This window comes from Watersipora subatra, chromosome 10 (genome assembly GCF_963576615.1).
Source record: "Watersipora subatra chromosome 10, tzWatSuba1.1, whole genome shotgun sequence".
Lineage (NCBI taxonomy): Eukaryota > Metazoa > Bryozoa > Gymnolaemata > Cheilostomatida > Watersiporidae > Watersipora > Watersipora subatra.
In genome coordinates this window covers 5,066,855-5,087,916 of record NC_088717.1, presented here as the reverse complement: position 1 = coordinate 5,087,916, position 21,062 = coordinate 5,066,855, and the positions used below count along the sequence as shown (strand labels likewise).

Below are 21,062 nucleotides of genomic sequence, written 5' to 3'. Positions count from 1 at the left end.
TCACTTGTTAATTGTTGCCTGCTTGTCATTCCCTAATTGTTGTTTGCTTGTCACTTGATAACTGTTGCCTGCTTGTCATTCCCTCATTGAATCATTGCTACTCTAGCTTTTAGATGTTAAATTTTTAATATTCACCGTTAATCCTTATTGGAGATAAACTGTTTTTAACTTTTAGTATGGAATTGGAGTGAGCAACCTGTTCAACCTCACCAAAGTCATACTTAAGAAACCAGAGAGTTCATTGCCACCTTCGTACAGCAAGGGAATTGTTCATATGAAACATCTTGCAGGATACAAAAGGGTAACGGTCGTTTGTATTGCCTTTTCTTATATTTCTGACATCAGAGATAAGTTATTTGTAACAGGTATGGCCATAGATATAGTAAACCCTAGCTATCATTACAATGGAGCAAAAGTGAGGCCTATAATATGCTGTTGTTTTCACGACATTACGTCGCAGTGATGTGCATCACAGCATCAGAGCCTTCAATTGAGCAATGAGTTTAGCAGTAAAAGCATGCTTGTCATACTAGTTTTCAAGTCATAAACATAACAATAAGACCAAACTCTTAGTGAAATGTCACCAGAGGTGACTACAACACCCCAGGTATAACCTGAATTGTCCATAACAAGACAGAACTTCAACTCAAAACAAGTTCTCAACAATATCATAAGCTATCTATGACAATTAAAGACACCAAGCGGAAAGCTGCTAGTGGAAAATAATGGGAGAACTTTCACCATTGGTTTTGAGTCAGCAGCCAAATATGTACATGACGTTGCTCAATATCTTTTCAGCAACTACCTTTACATCAACTACTTCCTAACCTTTAAGATCAACCAAGATCCCAATGAGTCTCTGTTTTCCACTATACGATCTATCGTGGAAAAGGTAGGGTGGCTATAACAATAACCTGGATATGCAGTGCTTTAGATCTGCACTTCGAGCACTGCTCATAAAAGCAAATATCACACCAAGTCCCAATGCTAACTGTATTGATCTGGATGTGAGCAGGGCTGAAAAAACTGGCCAACTCCTGCTACATTCTCTGGTTAGGAAGAAGAAGGAAGAAACAAAAGCTGAGGAAGGTGAAGATGAAGAGTTCGGTGATGAGGAATTTTTTCTAATTCAAATGTGATGACTGTATCAAGTTCTTGACCGATGTAGAAATAGTGGGAAGTAGAATTAGTGATGACATAACCCTAATCTCAGTTAAAAACAGGAGGATTTGTGACACCATTGATAGGCCTAATTTGTATTGCTGCAGAAAAGTGCTTACATTCAAACATGGAGAGCTATGGTATCCCACAGAGAGTTTTTAAACAAGTAACATCACAGACAATAACATATATGTTTTATTACATAACCTCAATCAAGGTTTTACATGCACAGTGCATGCCAACAGTCTACTCAAAACTATAGTAAATCGTTATATTAAAATCAGAATACACTATGCCGCTTCAAAGCAGGAATCTAGTTCAACCAACCTTAGACAAAAACTATCTCGTCCAGTTATTTTCAGTCATGTTTAATGGGTGTAAAACAGTGGTCCAGCTTAACTGCTTCTAAATCTCATTTGATTCATTAGTTTGTTATTAGTTTAATTTCTATTTGGTCACTCTTTGTATTATCAATGATATAGAAGCTTCTAAATCATTGGTATTATCCATTACCATGTGTCTAAGATTCTTGCCTTTCTCATCCAAAGTCATTATATAAGTTTTATTTATTCTCAATAAAATATGCAGTCTAATGCACAATATGCAGTCTAATGCAGTCAGATGCACAACCTATGGAATAATTATGCAGGTTTTAGTGTTAAGTCAATAGGAGTTCATAGATCAGCTGATTCACTTTACACATCACCATGGCGTTGCGTCATGCTAATTATAGGCCTCACTTATTTTGATTATTCGCATATCTAGGGTTTACTATATCTATGGGTATGGCTTATCCAGTGCCATTTTCTGGTTCTTTAAAGTTAATCCGATAAATTACATGTATAAAATTGCAAGTTAGGTCTATAACAATATCTTCATATTTCATTGTGAGCAACCACTTTGATGTTAGTAGAACCTAAGACCTACCTGTTAACAAGACTTACTTGATAATAAGACCTACTTGATATTAAGACTTACCTGATAATGTAGTGAGACCTAGTGTAGTTTTTAAGGACACTTGTTATATAAATTATACCATAAAGAGAACAAGAGAAACAAAAACATTTTTATCAAGCGCATGGTTTTATTTTACAAAAATGCTATTGTATCACACATTTTTCAACTGCCAAGAGTAGGGCAAGATTGGTAGATAAATATTTTCTCTAAGAAGTTGTTTGTCTAAAGAAATTATTTGGATATTTCATTCCAAGACAAGATGAGCGCACAAAAGCTTCCTGATTGAGTACATATACTGTTAGTTGAGTACATATACTGTTAATTGAGTACATATACTGTTAGCTGAGTAGATATACTGTTAGTTGAGTACATATAATATTAGTTGAGTACATATACTGTTAGTTGAGTACATATACTGTTAGTTGAGTACATATACTGTTAGTTGAGTACATATACTGTTAGTTGAGTACATATACTGTTAGTTGAGTACATATACTGTTAGTTGAGCACATATACTGTTAGTTGAGTACATGTACTGTTAGTTGAGCACATATACTGTTAGTTGAGTACATGTACTGTTAGTTGAGTACATATGCAGTTAGTTGAGTATACATACTGTTAGTTGAGTACATGTACTGTTAGTTGAGTACATATACTGTTAGTTGAGTACATATACTGTTAGTTGGGTACATATACTGTTAGTTGAGTACATATACTGTTAGTTGAGTACATATACTGTTAGTTGAGTACATATACTGTTAGTTGAGTACATATGCAGTTAGTTGAGTCTATATACTGTTAGTTGAGTACATGTACTGTTAGTTGAGTACATATACTGCTAGTTGAGCACATATACTGTTAGTTGAGTACGTATACTGTTAGTTGAGTACGTATACTGTTAGTTGAGTACGTATACTGTTAGTTGAGTACGTATACTGTTAGTTGAGTACGTATACTGTTAGTTGAGTACGTATACTGTTAGTTGAGTACGTATACTGTTAGTTGAGTACGTATACTGTTAGTTGAGTACGTATACTGTTAGTTGAGTACATATACTGTTAGTTGAGTACATATACTGTTAGTTGAGTATATATACTGTTAGTTGAGTACATATACTGTTAGTTGAGTACATATACTGTCAGTTGAGTACATATACTGTCAGTTGAGTACATATACTGTTAGTTGAGTACATATACTGTTAGTTGAGTACATATACTGTTAGTTGAGTACATATACTGTTAGTTGAGTACGTATACTGTTAGTTGCGTACATATACTGTTATTTGAGTACATATACTGTTAGTTGAGTACGTTTACTGTTAGTTGAGTATATGTACTGTTAGTTGAGTACTCGCATGAAAAGAACTTTACTATTTTCTGCAAAGAAAAGAATGTGGATCTTAACATGATTCAAAAATAGTGAGTGGACTACAACGAACTTAGTAATAAATAAACATTTTCTAAAATAAACATAAGCTGTAATATCATATTCTAGAAGAAAATTATTATAAGCCCCGCCTTATTGTTGTGAAAACACGCAGTACTATTTGCCGAGCACCGATATAACCTATCGATAATTGATTTACTCCCACGGGATATCAACCTGCTGCAGATGTAGGACAAGGTTGAAGCAAAGAACACAAGTATCAAAAAAGTTTCTATCTCATACTTCCGACATTAGTTTACAAGTTGTGGTGATAAACTTACACTAACTGACTTGCGCACCTCATCTTGTGGATCGCTCTGGAACTAAATTCCTCGTGCGCACAAACTGGACTGAGACTAAACTACACTAAGTAGGGATAAAAGGTTTTGGAAAAAATATCTTTATTTTAAATATAATGCTGGCTCTTGTTATGTAACATTTTCCTACTTAGTAGCGAATTGAGCCGTCTGTTAGTTGATTTAGCTCGCCTTATTGCAAGTGGATTTAAACTCAGCTTTAGGGGTGTGTCGGGGTAAGAATTCACGTGAAAAGGTAATTAATGCCACTCTAAATGTATAACAGTGTAACTAATGCGTGTAGGTTCAATTTGCATTCTCCATGTTGCTGGTATATTGTATTTATGTACTTATTTGTAGTCCGAAGCCAATGAACTAGAAATGGCGATTCAAAGTTATACAGGGGGACAGATAGGCGCCCCTTCTAAGCAGGAACGCATACAGAGGCTGGCAGAGTCATACCTAAAGCTAGGCAATATTGAAAAGTACTGTAACCTGATGATAGAGAATGAAGAGGTAACATTCCATTCTACTAGAAGAATTAAATTTTCAAAGGGTTAAGTACTGTACATGCACTTGTTTTCCTTGTTTATGGGAACATCTAGTCAATTTCATTTAGACGAATCCAATGTATTCAATGTAAGACAGGAACATGGTGGTTTGTGATCATTTGTTGGGTACCTACATTCATAGAGTGATGATATAATAATGCTTACTTTCATACAGTGGTGATATAATGAATACTCGCATTCATAGAGTGATGATACAATGAATACTTACTTTCATAGAGTGGTGATATAATGAATACTCACATTCATAGAGTGGTGATATAATGAATATTCACATTCATAGAGTGATAATACAATGAATACTCACATTCATGGAGTAATCAGTTAGACTGACATCATTGTAATCAATATCAGAGTAGTTCTCTGAATTTTCGCTCTATGATTGCAGCTGATGGATTATTTATGAATGTGTTATAACATGTATAGTTTTTATGTTACAGTGGGAGAGAGCTCTATCTGTGGCTCCAGCTGTCTCTGAGAAATTCTGGAGAAGCTTGCTTGACAGGTACTGACAACTCCTAAAGTTTATAGATGCTTGCTTCATATCTTCTGTTATTCTTCCTCATTATGTATGTATTTTATAATTATACATTTGTGAGATCTTTTAGCCATATTCTATGCCCTTGTTCATATGCTATCTCTTTTTATCTTGTGTTTGTACACCCTGTAGTGTACAAATGTATGCTCTGCCCATGTACCATGCACTTACATGTTCGGTTCATGCAATCGTGCATGCTGTCCTCAAATTTTTTGTTTGGTAAACTTTTTGTGTACATAATGTAATCACATTGTAGTTGTTCACTTGAATGATACGCATTAATAAAAAAAACAGAAAACCATCTCACCCAGGCCAAATCTCAAGCCAGTCAAATGTAAACTATATAAACCTTTCATTAACTCAGTTTATTGGTATTCTTTGTTTTTTATTCGATTTTGTTTTTATTATTGTGGCCAGTTTCTGGGTTTTGTTTCACTTTACTCCTCACATTTGCTTGACTTTATTAATTTTTTAATTAATTCATCATTTTTTTCTTTACACCGTCAAGCCGTTTGCATATGCGCTAGTTCACGAAAAAGCCGCCATATTTGTAGAAAACGATCATTTTTCTTTTATTTAATTGTACTTTTTGTTGTTGTTTTGATACTATAATAAAAAATTGCAAACAAAAGCACCGTTTTTAAAAATTCATTGCAAAACCTTCGTGTTTTTATCGGTAAAATTGCCTATAAAGATGGCCGACAATGATAAAATGATGTCGCAAAAAACGAAGGATAGATTAAAAAATGTTTGCTTATTTTTTTTTATAATTTTTTCATTCATTTAAAGAAAAGCACTATCACATTTTAATCTTTTACCTTTACTATTGTTTTATTTCTCATGTCCCAACCTCTTGAACCAGACTGTGTCATGTGTACTAGACTATATCTACAAAATAGAGTGACAGTGAGGGTTGTTGTTCACCAAAAGATTCCAGCTAGTTGAGTTCCGTAGGCTATCCATTGCTTATTAGTTGTCTTATCATCTGTCTAACGCAAGCTTCTGTTTCCCTCAATAGGTACACTTTACACCTTCATAGCAGCCATCCTAGCCAACTCCTGCCTTTTATAACTGCGCAGCGAGACCCGTTAACTTTGGTACAGTACCACCTGCGTAGCGGGGCTAATCAAGATGCCCTTTTAGCAGCGGTTGCTGGAATGAAAGACAAGGCTTATCATAGATCTCAGTCTCCGGATGAGTCATTGGATAATAGCAAGTTAGTAATATTACACTTTTTTTCTCATCGGTGTTCAAAAGTACTAGTTGATATTGAAGAGCTAAGGTGGAAGGAGATTAAGGAAATAAGGAAATTCAGTTTTGTGGATGTCACAAAACTGGAGGCTTCTGGTGACAAACTAGATCAAACGCCTATTGATGTATCAAACTATAATTGGGGTACACTCTTGCCCTCATCTCTAATTATCTGCTTTCGTTAAGTCCTTTAGCAAAGGTTGACTTTCAACTTTGGCTGATAAAGATGGTGCAAGTAGTAAACTTGGTTTTACTGTGGGTGCTGCAGTATCTTAGCTACTTGACATGTCAACATGCGCTACAGTTCTACGGCTTACAGTTATGGCTTTTATCAGTTATTCATTTGCAAATATTGTACAGTGAACACTCCTGCAAGATAAATAATTCGTTCCAAGAACGTTTACGTTACAGGGATTTGACGTTATGCGAACCATAAAGTACATGTAAATTGTACATGTGAACTGTCCAAGATCTTGCCAAACTCATTTCTTTAGTCTTTTGAATAGAATAATCTAAACTTAACTTTTTTATTGAATGACTGTAACGTAACTATAATATTATTGGTTTGTAACGAAAGTTTTTCTTTTCTGTTATCACTTTAAAATGTTCACTCGATTTATGGCCCATGATTATGCTAATCATATGTTAAGGGCAGCGCACAGCTTCAATCACAATTTGATTCATTTTCTTTCCACAGCAAGGTCTTTGCTGCAAAAAAGATTTATGCATCAAAAAGTAAAAGTAAAACATATTTTCATTATAATAAAGGTGCGGCAGGAGAGAAAATGATATTTTTAAAGCTAACTCGGAGATTATCGTCATTCAAATCAAATTTAAAAACTTGCACTGACATGATACTTTACCTTATATGGAATTTTGTAAGTAATACGAAGCCAAAACTTTTCATAAATTTTTTAAGTTGACTGGGATTTACGTAATAGGTGGCTTACATTATAGGAGCATCTACTGTACTTGCTGGGACATTTCTACGTAGTCAGAAAAACCCCACTAGAGGGTTTTACAGGTTTACAGTAGGTTTACCTTACTCTTTAGGGGTACTGCAGTACCCTAACGAGTTCTGTAGGTAATACATAAGAGTATAAGTAATTGTTGTACACATATTGCACTGATTACTGTAGGAATACATACATACTAACATGCATATCAATCTGTGATACAAAGTTGAAACTAATATGGTTTACAGTACTAGTTATTACAACTCACCTTCTTGAATACCGTGAGTAATTTATGTTTGAAGGCTGTCTGAATGTTACTAAATCATCTTTTGCAGAATCTGTTTTTGAAGAATAAACATTGTATAAAAATCTCCTTTCGAGATGGAAGTTTTCATATTTTTCAGTCATTGAATGTGTAAATGGGTGCCAGGAATGAATCCTCATCCTGAAAAGTTACGCTAGTGAGTATGAAGGTGAAAGAAGGTTTACAGACTTTGAACTAACAGAGTTTTTTGGAATTCACGGTTGGATGCTCCCCCTAACACTACCAATTGTGTTTGTGTGATTCGTACCTCCAACCTGGTCATAAGTTCACTCTCCAACCACTAAACCCTAGCATTTCATGCTGAAAGCTCCTGAATACCCTTGAATGCTCCTGAATGTTTTTAAATTATAGAGTACCTTGGCATGACCGTGTACTCTGTAATTAACCCATCCCATTGTCAGGTTTGCAACATATCTTCTACCTGCTTTCGCCGTGCTCGGGCTCTGCCTTGTCTAATCATAGCAATAATGTTTTAGATTGATACTAGAAACAGCCTACCAAGTAGCCATGTCACACGTAGAGGCAGGACAACCTATTTTAGCAGCCTGTACCTATCTCTCCAGTGACATGCTAGAGGTCAGTTGGCATTTTACAGCGAGTCACAATGTTTCACTAAAGATATGAGGCCTTTGATATTGTAACGCAAAGCAAAACAACTTCAACAACTTGGCTACATTTTTTAATCATCCATCATTATTCAACTATTTGATTTTAGCACGTTGATAAAATATTTGTATTGTTGTTAGTTATTTAGATATTTTGGTGTTGCTAAGGTTACCGAGGGTTTTGATCTGAATTGGATGTCACAACAGTTTCTCATGGTTACAGGAAGCGATTTCAACTCTGATAAGGTGTAATCTGCTCGAACTGGCATTTTCTCTCAGCTGTTCTCTCGGAAGCTTTGATGGCTTCAAGAAAACAATAGTAGAAAGATTGGCATTGAGATGTGAGAGGTTGGCTCAGCCGTAAGTTCTGTTGCTTTCTCTTGGTTTTTCAGAGTTGAGAAAAGACAACTCTGATAGTTTCTGTTTGTTCAACCAATGATATTATGTTTAACATTGGCATGTTGTTTATTGATAGAGCATGGATCTATATATCTGTGGTTAGTCAAAATAATTGCTTCCTATTTGATTGGATTTCAATTTCTAGGTCAACTGGTTTTCTCTATAAGTTGATTTTGAAACGACTCTTTTAGTATTTAATAGTGGACCATGGAAGGTTAAAGGTGAACTTGCACAAAATTGTTTTGGATGTTTGAGGCGATTTAGATGGCAGGATGGTTCAAGATTAAATTCAACAAAACATGATCAAGATTAAAACGTTCAGATCTGGCGAAAGTGTGATTTTGAAATCTAAAGTTTCAGAGAAATCGACAGAATAAAAATGTGTAACGCTGCATTTTGTACGCAAAAGCTGACATCAACTACAGTAACGATAGCAACTAGTGACATCATTTCGCACTTATTTTTGTCTAAGCGTTTTAATTGCGATCAAGTTTTGTTGATTTTATTCTTAGTTTCTATTGGCACACTAATTGAAATTCTTATGAATGAAGATTAAAGGATAAACAACGCTAGGAAGCTTCTGTTCCTCAAAAACAAGATATTTCACTAAAACTGTTTGTTTTTCTATTCATAATAAATATACTCACTCTAATAGACTCTGTGTACTGCAATAATTATGTTTCTTCAATGGCCTCTAAATTATCCCTTCTTTTAAAAAGCGATCATCATCATCTTGCACTTGAATATGACTTTATTTTAGGTGGAACACAACAAATTACTGTAAACACATAAAAACATAAATGGTAGTTGATTAATAGGCCAATTGGGCTGGATGAGATATATGTAGATCTAAATTTTCATAACTAGTCATTATAGATCACTTTTTGTAATTACCCGTTCTCATGAGTGTCTTGTCTAGTGGGTGGCACGTCATCCAAGTAATCACACTGTAGTCACATTGTAATCACAATGTAGTCAATGGTAATCACATTGTAGTCACAATGTAATCACATTGCAATCATACTGTAATCACATTGCAATCAAATTGTAATCACATTGTAGTCACATTGTAATCGTAATGTGATCACATTGTAATCTCAATGTGATCAAGAGCTATATATATAAGTAACCATCTTGCAACTCGCTGAACCCTCTCAGCAACTTGATTATTGCCATAGGGTTGTTCTATTAACATTGACCCGAGTGCAAGCTTATTAGAATGATTACAGAGAGCTGGCCATAAAGTTTCTCTCAAAAGTGGAGGGCTCAGAAGAAGCCCTGGTAAAGCTGTATATTAGGAACAGTGGAAAGGAGTCCAGCGGACTGGAGAAAGTCAGGGATCATCTGCTGCTCCCCAGCCGTGTACAGGTAGTCTCTCTTAGCAATCCTTTTCTTTATCTAGGAACGGCTGAAGGAGTGGTGTCAGCATTTAGCCACACGCTCCTGAAGTACTTCCTATTATTTTCAATTTCGTTATGTTAACAGTACATAGAATCTGCGACTTTGCAAGGCATGTACTTACTAGGAGGGATTATAGTGTGTCTCATGACAGTTCTAGAGGTAATTGAAACAATATGTTTAATGGAGGTAGTATTTATTGTTGAGGTCATGAATCTTATGATACTTATTCGCTGGCAAGTTCGTCTCTTGCCTTATTTATTTGGAGGCTGGTTCGAACTGTATTGTTGTACGTCGGAGTGGTCCTCTCGGCCATTATTCACTGACTATCTTTATCATAAACTAATGCGATCGCAACGCCAACATAGATATGTCAGGAAACATTGCAGCTGTCAAACTTTCCTGATATTTTGCCGTGCGTCCATGAAAGCCTTTATAATGTGCGCCACGTCGGTGGTGCTGATAGGCTGGGGATAGTGCTTCATGATATTTGCTTCGCTGACCACATTATGTAATTAAAACATTATGTCACTAACTATTGACTGGTGTAAATTCAGATGGGTTTATGATAGTATGAACAATGTTATCACAGGATCACAGATGTATTGTGGAATTACTGCTGATATATAGCGACAAGTGAACCAACCTAAGTGTATGTAAGCTCCTACTGTATATTCACAATTCATGCCCAAATTTGTAGACATCTCATCGCGTTGCCAAGATTAGAAAGCTGTTTTTGTCAGCCAATCAGGTTGAAGGACTAAATAATGGCCTTGAAATACTTACTGGTAAGTTAATAAGCTAATCAACTTGTAAAATATATGCACTGCGTGCTGGATACTGAATTGATTGCTGCATCCAGCAACAAAATACATTCTCTATGTAGTCAACCTGTTGGTTTAGTTGAAATCTCCAACCGGTTCAAAAAACTGACTTTTATTCTATTATATTTGTTCTTGGGTGTATCTTTATTTGTTTTTGAAATTCATTGAGTGATAAAAATTTACATTTCTATTCAAAAGTATAATGATGAGCGATTTTTATCGAATGATTTAGTCAGTACTAACTCCTCGTGTTTCATGTGGGTGATCAAACAATTGATCTCTGAATCAGTCGTAAAACTGTTCACAGTGTCAAACCTGGTCATCATGGCCTTGACACTAGTAGTTCATATGACTAGTATTTTCAATCTAGTTTTAACCTGTGTGTTGTTAACCTGCTGTCCATGCCATAAATTTGATCAAAAGTAGTTGATTAATTTAATTGGAAGATCGATAAAGTCGTTGATCAACACTGTGCCGGCAGATGTCAACTCAATTATATGGATGCAATCTGAAAAATCGATGCTGTTAAGAAGATAATGCTTGCGATGAAAAATTGTTCCTGAAATATTGTCCCAAGTGTGCCAAAAGTAATCATCATATAGTCAACAATTGACTCATCTATTATTTCTACTGACCTTGATACAAAGGGTGTAAGGCGTTACAGTTATTATTTTGTTGATCATCAATGCTCATAATGAGACTTCATGAATTGGATAGTCAGAAGGCTTGATATTACTAAATGTCATGGAAAAATTGACAAATAGCGGAGCTCCCCAACTTCCTGTATAGCAAATATAGCATATTTATTTCTTAACAAAATCAATCTGCTAAAGGACGGGCCACACGTATTGTGTAATTTCAACTAATCTGGGAAATTCCATTCGTACGAAATTTCTGACCTGCCACACGGAGTTTCCCCACCACGGATTCGTACGAAACTAACTTTCAACTAGCCAATCATAACGCGGTGATAGATTGAAGCCGATTCCGTTTCAATCATTTGCTTCAGTATAAACATGCGGGTCAGATCTAAAAAAGATAACGATTTGTGAGTTTCTAGTTGCAATTCCTAATTCCTAAATCGGTTGCGGAATGTACACGTAAATTAATTTCGGAGCCTACAATATAACTGCGCATTAATAAGGTCGTTTCTACGCAACTACAAAACTGCTAATGCTAGTTGCACTAAGTAGTTGTAGTAGGCTGTTGTTGTAAATGGTTTTTAGTATACTTTTGAATAGAGCTTGTACATTGATAATATTATTACGAACTATTACGTATGTACTACATTGCAAAACGGTTATTTTGTATGACTACAGCAGGTTTTGGCTTGCCCACAAAACCGTTATACTTTTTCTTCTAATTACAATACAAATTTGAACCTGACTTTTCAGCAATTATTAGCCTAGCTACAAAACAGTTATATTTCTATTAAATACATATTCGAACCTGACTTTTCAGCAAGTATTAGTCTAGCTACAAAACAGTTATATTTCTATTAACTAAATCCATTACAGCCATGGTACTACTGATTACATATAATCGCCAACACAGTACGCAGTTTTCAAACCGAGTTAGGAACTGCGGGCTAGAAACTCGCAAATCGTTATCTTTTTTAGATCTGACTAAACATGCGCAAAAGAAAACGACCTTCAACATTCAACTAACCTTTTCAACCGACCAATCAAACAACGATTCGTAGGAATTTCTAACGTTTCGTCCAATTCAGGATTCGTTCATCGTGTGAACCAACGATGGACGAATTCGTCCAAATGTCAATTCGTACGAATCGTTTCGTCCAAATTTCGCAGATTTCGAGAGAATTTTGTCTCGTGTGGCCCTACCTTAAAAGATCAATCAGATTTTGGTCGGGTACAGAGGCGGATTATGGCCATGCTATCTGTTAACATATGTCTATGCTCTCTGTCAACAGATGATCACTCTGTCAACAAATTTCCATGGAATCTGTCAACCTATGTCAACGCAATCTGTCAACCTTTGTCAATGGTATCTGTCAACCTAAGTCAATGTTATATGTCAACCTATGTAAATGCTAACTGGCGACATATGAACATGCTTTCTGTCAACAAATGTCCATGCTACTTGTCGGCAGATATCTATACTATCTGTCAAGTTTACATGTTATGTTAATAAGTAGTAGTAATGGCTGGAGTCCATAGCAGCATAGTTAGATTCAGTTGTCTATGCATTACATCATGACATCTAAAAATATCTATCAACTGGTGAGTAGGTTGAGGTATGTACTGGCCACATCAATGACTACACTGGTGGTCAACAAGGTGTAATTCTAGATTGACTTCAAATACTTTGTTCATTTCACTGGAGGACTGTACATTCTTAACCACCATTGCTACCTATTGAATAATGTAGACCTTTTGCGGCGAGAAGACTTCTCTCTGACTGATGAAGTAATCTCTGTACTGCAATATTGCCAGTCAGTTCCTTCTGATGACCTCATCAAGCATCCTGTGTAAGTCGTTTTCACCTCTCTAAAATCGTTTTGGTAAATTTGTTGAGTGTTTGTGTTTATTTGTACATCACATCAAGAGTACACGCAATGCTACAATTGATTAAGTAAATTAATCAATCATGTATATGTGTTCATTTGTTATGTAAAAATATTTTGTTGAAAAGTACCAAAAAGATTATTTGGTGTTAATTTTTATTGTAGCAAATTTATTTTCAATGGAACCACTTTTTACGGAAGACTATATAAAATTTTCAAGTTGCAAAACGTCTTGCTGTAAAAACATTGCTTCAACTTACAAAAGAGCAAAAGACCTTTTCTAGTTTGGCCAGATCGGCTTGATTGTTTAAAAAGGAAAACGAAAAAACAGAAATGCAAAAGAGAAATTACTTTCGATTTTAGTGTGTGTTCTTCTTGAATTTACATCATGTAAATATTTCACACTAATATTTTAGTGTGCGTGCATGTGTTCATTTTCATATATTGCATTTTTTCTCTGATGTCAATTGTTTACTAACTCCTTCGACTGGGTTATAATTTGGAGTTATCACATCTCACTTACAGAGTAGGACAACTTCAGTTCCTAGCAATTTCATTGATGCGTTTTGTATGTTGATGTACAGTTTTTCAGTTTATGCCGGTGTAAATAAATCTCTTTTCATGCTCTTAAACACTCTGAACAAAACCAACTCGACAATACAACACCCACCTCTAACTGTCGTCTTCCGACTTCCCGTCTCACTTTTCCTTGTCTAGACGGCCAACGCCAAGAGTACTTTATATACATTTTATTTTTTATCTCTTTAGTTTTTCTTCTGTCTGTGTGCACTCTTAATTTATTATGTAGTAATATAATTCTAACATGTATTTTTGCAGGGTTTAATCATTAGATGATGTCTTTATAATTTAAACAAATATTATATCTTAGTTTTTAGGGTTTGAAACACTAGGGCACTTATATGATATGGTAAAGTGAGTTTTGATTTGTAAAATTTCCTACTTATGCAATGGTATTCAGAACAAATTAATTTTATAAGTAGCGATTCCACTGTCAACGGAAATGTAAAACGTGGTACTGATATCGCTCATTAAGTTGACATCTTTAATCATAACGATTCTACCCTATTTGTTCATAAAATCCGTTCTTAAGGAATACATTCTATGGAAGAATCATCCTTCAAATGTACGACTTCTTCAATCTTTTGTCTTTCCATGTGTTGATTAGTGACAAAAAGAACAAACCTTTAAAACATGGAAACACAGTGATATTTGTAATAAAGTGGATGAGGTCTTATTGACAGGCAGCTATTTGACCTGCTCACGATGAGCTGCTATCTAGGAGGCTTGCAAGCTATCCACCTGGGCTATGATTGCATCGTGAGTTTCTTGCTGAATCTGACAGTCAAACGTCTTAATCTAGCTAATTCTTCCTTTCCTTTGACCGCGAAGGATGTGACTGTAGAGGCAGATGCTTGGGAACACAGAAACAGAAAGTAAGTGAAGGTTGGCAGACGTGTCAAAATCATTATGACTAAGTATCTCAATGTGTATTAGTCACCATAATTATGATTGGATGATAACCGTTATTAGTCAATATTATTGGGCGACTAATTATTAATCATTGCCATGTTATATGGTATTCCATAAATTTGACCTCCTAGTTTATATTTGCGGGTTGTTGGGGCAATGTGAGGGGGTTGAGGGCGGTTGAGAGATGAGCTGGGGCTTCAGTCTTTGTGAAAAAATCGAAATTAGCCTACTGGCTAAATTTCTAGCTGTTGTATAATTGTTGAAATGTTTGTCAAAAAAATTTGAAAATATATATACAGTCGAACATGGATAACTCGAACTTCAAGGGACCGAGCAAAAGTGTTCGAATTATCAGAGCGTTCAAGTTATCAGAGCACTGTCACAAGTCCATATATTTACTTATTTATTAGTAGATACATGTACATATACAAACTATAATATAAATCAAAAGCACAAATGGCTTGTTTCAAATTAATTGCTTCTAATGTAAAGTTTAAAACGTTTTTACGAAAAAGTATAGAGATTTTTCTATCACTTGAGATTGGTTTGTTGTTTGAGGTGATGTTATTGCCAGGACGTTTTTCAGATTGACATTGGCAAAACTTGATCGTTGTTGAAATGCTCAAAAGAAAAGACATTTTTTTCTTTTGGGGTTGTACCCACGATCAATTTTGCCATTTTTCTTGAAGTTTATGCAAAGATTATCTTACTTTACCTGGGATTCGTTAAGAGCAACACTCCGAGGCAGTTCAATTAGAAGTTTTACGAGGTTTTACGTACATTCTATATCACTCACGTTTTTTTAATAGATACTTATTGAACGTACACACGTATTCTGTGTTTAGGTCAAACGATGAATAGTTTTTTGTAGCTCAGACAACGTTAAAGTTTAATTACAACAATTTTTAAGACGTTTTAAACATTCAACATTCCGACGTTGATTCAACACGGAATCAACGTCGGAAAACTATTCATCACGGGCTAGCCGGGTCACGCACTCAAGGATTTTCGCCACGCACATACAAAACAAAAACAACATGCGATTTTTGTTTTGTATGTGCGTGGCGAAAATCATTGCGCGCGTGACCCGGTTAGCCCGTGCTACTCATCGTATAGCAGTATAAATCAAATTTCACCAAACATTTAGAAAAGTCGCTGACAAAAATATTTTGCCGATGGTGGTAATAACGACGCTTATGAATTACGAAAAGATGAAGTTTACCTCTATGGCTTTGAATAAAGTGATTTTCTAAAGCGATAACAACCGTTTCGGTAGCCGGTGGGCAAAAAAACAGTTCGAATTAACAGTGTTGAGTTCGAGTTATCTATAGCAATTTATCATTACGTGGGAACGGACCAAAGGAAATGTTCGAATTAACCATGTGTTCGAGCTATCCGTGGACGAGTTATCCATGTTTGACTGTACTTATTGTTATATGATTTTTTTACATGGAACTATGTAGTCTGACAATGTAATCAGGTTGCTGTAACAAATAGCGTTACAACAAAATTACTGAGCTAGAATGCATTTGAAGAAAAAACGAAAATATAGGTTTGTTTGCTGTGTTTGTTTCAGTCAGGGAGATGACTTGTCCAGATTGTATCAGAGAGCCTCCCTCACTGCTAGCAACACATCTGATTCTCTGTATGGAGAGATGTATCCAACTGGATCTGCTCTTCCAAGCTATTCAGATAAGAGAAGAATCTCCTTCATAACTGGTCGGAGTATCAAGGTTGGTTAAAAGACGACTTTTTGGTATTGGAGGTTGCTGATCGCTTCAGAAATTTTGGTTCCCGCTACAGAATGGCTGCACTGCTTTATGATTCATGCTCATTTGTTATTACATAAATTATATCTTTCATTGAAATTATGCCATTTTAAATCAGCTTTGTGTGAATTTTATTAAATTCTTCAAAGTTTAGATGATAGTTATAGATTAATAAGAAATTGAGAAAGCAGTATTTCATAGACTCGTCTAACAAATCTATTTTAGGGCCAATAGATGTTTGCAGTTGTTCATACTGCTGTACAATGTGGCCCACGGGAGATATTTGTATTCAAATCATGTTACCTTTTCAATTGTAGTCAAGTTACGGTAGTTTGTACTTTGATTGGGTGCATGAGTGTATGTGATAGTAGGGTCAGGTTTATTGACATGCAATAAGTTGATGCCTGTCAATGGATAATTTAAAGCCATAAATCTAGCTCTTTGTAAATAGTTTAATGTTTGTGAGTTATAATAATTTATTAGTAATTTAAATATTATTAATATATGTAATTATATATAATTTATATGATAATTTACTTGGCCAGTTCTGTTAAATTATCAGTTCATAATAATGTAACTCTTGTTTTCTCTCTAATGCTCTTGGTGTATGCTAAAATATTGCTACAATTGTCATATAACGGATAACTCAAAGTTTCTGGATAGTGTGCCACAAAATAATTATCACGTATCAACAGATATTTTTGAATGTTTTGTCACACTTACCTTTGTAGGGTAAGTGCAGGGAGTTCAAAGGTACTCAAAGTTGGGCGGGGATTAGGTAGACCCACACTGCCTTTAGAATAATATGTAGAACTGAAATCTGTTTTCGGCTTACTCATCTATATATTGCACTTACAGAATGCTTTAAGAGACTTTTTTTCAGGGCCGAGTGTATATTCTGGAAGATTCTACATCAGCACTATCTGGAGCTGAGGCTATTATGTGGGCCACCGTTAACCCGTTCTCACCAATCAGCTGTGGTCAATCAGTAGCTCTGGCCAACAAAATAAATCCCTTCTAAGTGTCTCACAGGTGATCCATTTCTTTTCATTATCTTTTCATCCAAGTAATCTGTTTATCGGGAGTTATCTGCTCTGATCATTTTTGGTATGAAACTGCTAGTCATATTCTTCTATAGACCCGTCAATGGTAGTATTTGTCTTAGCTATCATTTATGACGCATTTGATGTGGGTATGTATGCTGACGTCTCCAACCGAAATCAAAATAGATTGTCTCCTCTTTAGGGCTAACATGTTCTTTTGTCTGCAAAGAGTACACATGTTTTCATATTGTCTCATTGAATGAGTCTGTTAATTCTAATGGAGATTCTTAAAACTCTGCTTAATATTGCAGTGATATTTTCCTCATTTGGAATACCTAGAACATGATCTTTGAAAACGACTTTGAACTTGTAACTTCATGTATAACCAGAATAAGCATCATCACAAAATAATGATTTTGTGATGATGCCTGTGCCAGTTTTATGTGAAGTTACAAGTTCATATATAACTGGGTATGGGTGCTGCGCATCAGGATTACGGTGTAGTCATGCATAATTTGTGTATTCACTAAACAATAGAAAATTAGGTTTTCTTCTGAGTGTTCTAACCGCGATCAAGTTTTGTTGATCTCAATCTTAAGACATACTGGTACTCTGATCACCTCAAACATTAAAAACACAAATTCAAAATCACAAATTATAGTAAAATACTGATACTTTCTGATAAAATCTACTTAAGTTTTAGTGTGAGTTCATCTTTAACAGAACTTTGGTCAATTTAAAACAGCTTGCCACAGCTATCTGTCACTTACAACAGGTATCTGTCACTTACAACAGGTATCTGTCACTTACAACAGTTATCGGTCACTTACAACAGTTACCTGTCACTTACAACAGGTATCTGTCACCTACAACAGGTATCTGTCACTTACGACAGGTCTCTGTCACTTACAACAGGTATCTGTCACTTACAACAGGTATATGTCACTTACAACAGCTATCTGTCACTTACAACAGCTATCTGTCACTTACAACAGGTCTCTGTCAATTACATGTAAGACAGATAGCACTTGTAAAAAGACTCTTTGTTCCTTTTAAAACCGCTCTCTCACACTTACCTGTAAAGCAGCTCCTCTAGTTATTTGGCTCAGTTCTTGTCAAATCTTTTTGTCTTCTACCAACATCACTCATTGCTGCTGTCTATTACAGTGTATGAAGAAACAGCGGGTTGTTCACGAGAAGGATTCACCACTAACAGTTTTGCAGTTGGCTCCGGTTAGCAGCATGCCCTACGCAGCTTCAGTAACTACTATGAGCATAGCACAAGATGACGGTTCCAAGTCACTCTCTTTCTAGTAGTATATTGTTCTGCGTTGGGATATGATTAAATAATCGATTAGCTTCTTCAGTTTATCATGTTGAACCTGTTGCAGGTTTGACATGTTTGTTGCATGGTTGGAGACATTGTTTTGACTTTATGTTTTATTTAGTTATTATTGTTTTTGTTTCTGTTGTTTCTTTTATTTAGATATATCCGTCCACTTATTGCCAGAATAAAAAAAAAAAATATTGTATTATTCATTTTCATTTTGTAGTTTTATTTCCTTCATTGTTTTTTGTGCAACTTACTCTCTAGAACCTAGTCAATTTAACAATACAAGATTTTCTTAATTTGAGTTGTTAGTGATTTTCTAGCTTAGTATTAGCACCTTTTATTGAGCAGATTCTACATAATTTGTTTATCATAGCCATTATGTCTACATTATATTCAGGCTTTCAGAAATGCTGCTTACTGTTGTCCTTTATAGATGCACTTGCTGCTAAAACACCTTTTTATAGGATCACAAGATCTGACTCTTGCAGGCTCTTGAGAAAATTACCTACGATTCACTTACCTACGAAAATATTCCGTTACATACAGTTTATTTATTCGGTTATTCATCAATAAATTACGTTGAGCGGTAATAATGGTGTTATGCTCAGCGTGTCTTTCTATTGAAATCAGTTATTAACTAATACAACATATGTGTGAATAAAAGTTTTCAAACTTTTTTGCTAACAAATTAAAATGCTCAATTATAAAAATGTGGCAGTGATCAGCTTAGATTTTCTGTAACAAATCGCTTCGATCCACAGCAGATAAGTTACGAGTAGTTATTACAGGTAAAGTCATGGTATAGTAATGAGAGGCCTGATCAGAAGAGGACATGTAATAGGAAGGTGGTTGCAAGTTGTTTAGCTATGGAGAATTGACAAGTGTCAACAATGTGACACAGCTTAGAAATAAATTAAGAGGCTGAGAGCATCAGTAGCTTGTACTAGATACACGCATGTCTTGCATCCCTTTTAGGTAGTGCAGGCACATTATCTATTTGGAAGCTTTGCTAGAACATGGCTCTGAACAGAAACTCATGGTTGGAAACCAAATGCTAAACTTTTATAGGCTTCTAGATAGCCAGACAAATTCCAAATATTTGACTTTGTTTACAATAGGCAGCTTTGAACATTTTATTATTGATGACTTTTGTACATAAAAATAAATTCCATAGCCTAATTATGATTTATACAAAAAAGTGTTTCATTAGCTATAATAATTTCAAAATAATTGTTAGAGGTTTTATGCAATTTGCATACCATACATATCGAAAAAAACACTTGCATTTTTTTGTCAAAGACACCTCAAATTTTTTGCTCAACTGTCGGTAATTTGTTGGTCAAAATGTTAGCGAATCATCGGACACTTATGAGAACAATCAAAAGTAAGTATTGAGGGTGTACAGCCTTATTAAATGTTAAAATATTTGTTCACCATGTTATGTAATAAACTTATTTTTTAGAAGTATTTTCATCTAAACGATTTTGGATGTAGTACACACGATGCATTTGAAGTTTCACATTTATATTCGTTATACGTATTTGTTTCCCATAATCAAAGTTTTTCTGAATTAAAGATCTACTTTTAATTCATTTGTACGAGCGGTTGGCATTGAGCAGCTTTGATTCACTGCTGACTCAACGGCACCATATTATTGTTATAGCTGGACAGACAGAAGTACTGACGGACAGACAAACATTGAGATTTATATATACACTAGATGAATGCTCGGCATTGCTTGGGTAGTAAAAATCTTTGCACAGAAAATTTATTTGTATTTAACGTATAACAGCAGTTACCACTTCAACTTTCAAACTACATATCATGAGAAAAATGTTTTGTGCAGTTTGAATGAATTAAGAGAGAAAATAAAAAAACCTGTAAAGGTTTTCAAACTTTGTCAAACAATTGCTTTACAGTTCTGTTTCGGCTTGATCAAATCGTCAAGTCGTAATCTGATCATGTGACCCAATACTTTGCAAATAATTTTTGCAGCATTTTTTGATTATCACAAGTGACCAACAGGCTCGTCATGATTATCAGACAATGTTATGTACTCCTTCGAAGTAAGGTTAAAAATTAAATGAGTTTTCACGGTAAGTTATAAGATATCACTGCTAAAAGTGACAGCATTACAATGACGATAAAACAGACGTGTAAGCACAATAGACATGGTTTTATTGAATGCGTGAAGT

The 21,062-nt window shown here is 35.1% G+C and overlaps 1 protein-coding gene across 1 annotated transcript in view; it reads left to right on the top strand.

Moving 5' to 3' along the window:
- LOC137407325 (WD repeat-containing protein 17-like) overlaps positions 1-19,023 on the top strand; it is a 76,531-nt gene extending 57,508 nt beyond the window's left edge. The window contains exons 17-29 of the mRNA XM_068093943.1: positions 176-301; positions 4,200-4,355; positions 4,849-4,913; positions 5,965-6,162; positions 7,955-8,054; positions 8,307-8,443; positions 9,712-9,850; positions 10,581-10,668; positions 13,096-13,195; positions 14,494-14,685; positions 16,299-16,455; positions 17,375-17,523; positions 18,702-19,023. Coding sequence (XP_067950044.1) covers positions 176-301; positions 4,200-4,355; positions 4,849-4,913; positions 5,965-6,162; positions 7,955-8,054; positions 8,307-8,443; positions 9,712-9,850; positions 10,581-10,668; positions 13,096-13,195; positions 14,494-14,685; positions 16,299-16,455; positions 17,375-17,512 — 1,596 coding nt within the window. The 3' untranslated portion in view covers positions 17,513-17,523; positions 18,702-19,023. The remainder of the gene's footprint in view (positions 1-175; positions 302-4,199; positions 4,356-4,848; positions 4,914-5,964; positions 6,163-7,954; positions 8,055-8,306; positions 8,444-9,711; positions 9,851-10,580; positions 10,669-13,095; positions 13,196-14,493; positions 14,686-16,298; positions 16,456-17,374; positions 17,524-18,701) is intronic.
- The last annotated feature ends 2,039 nt before the right edge of the window (positions 19,024-21,062 follow it).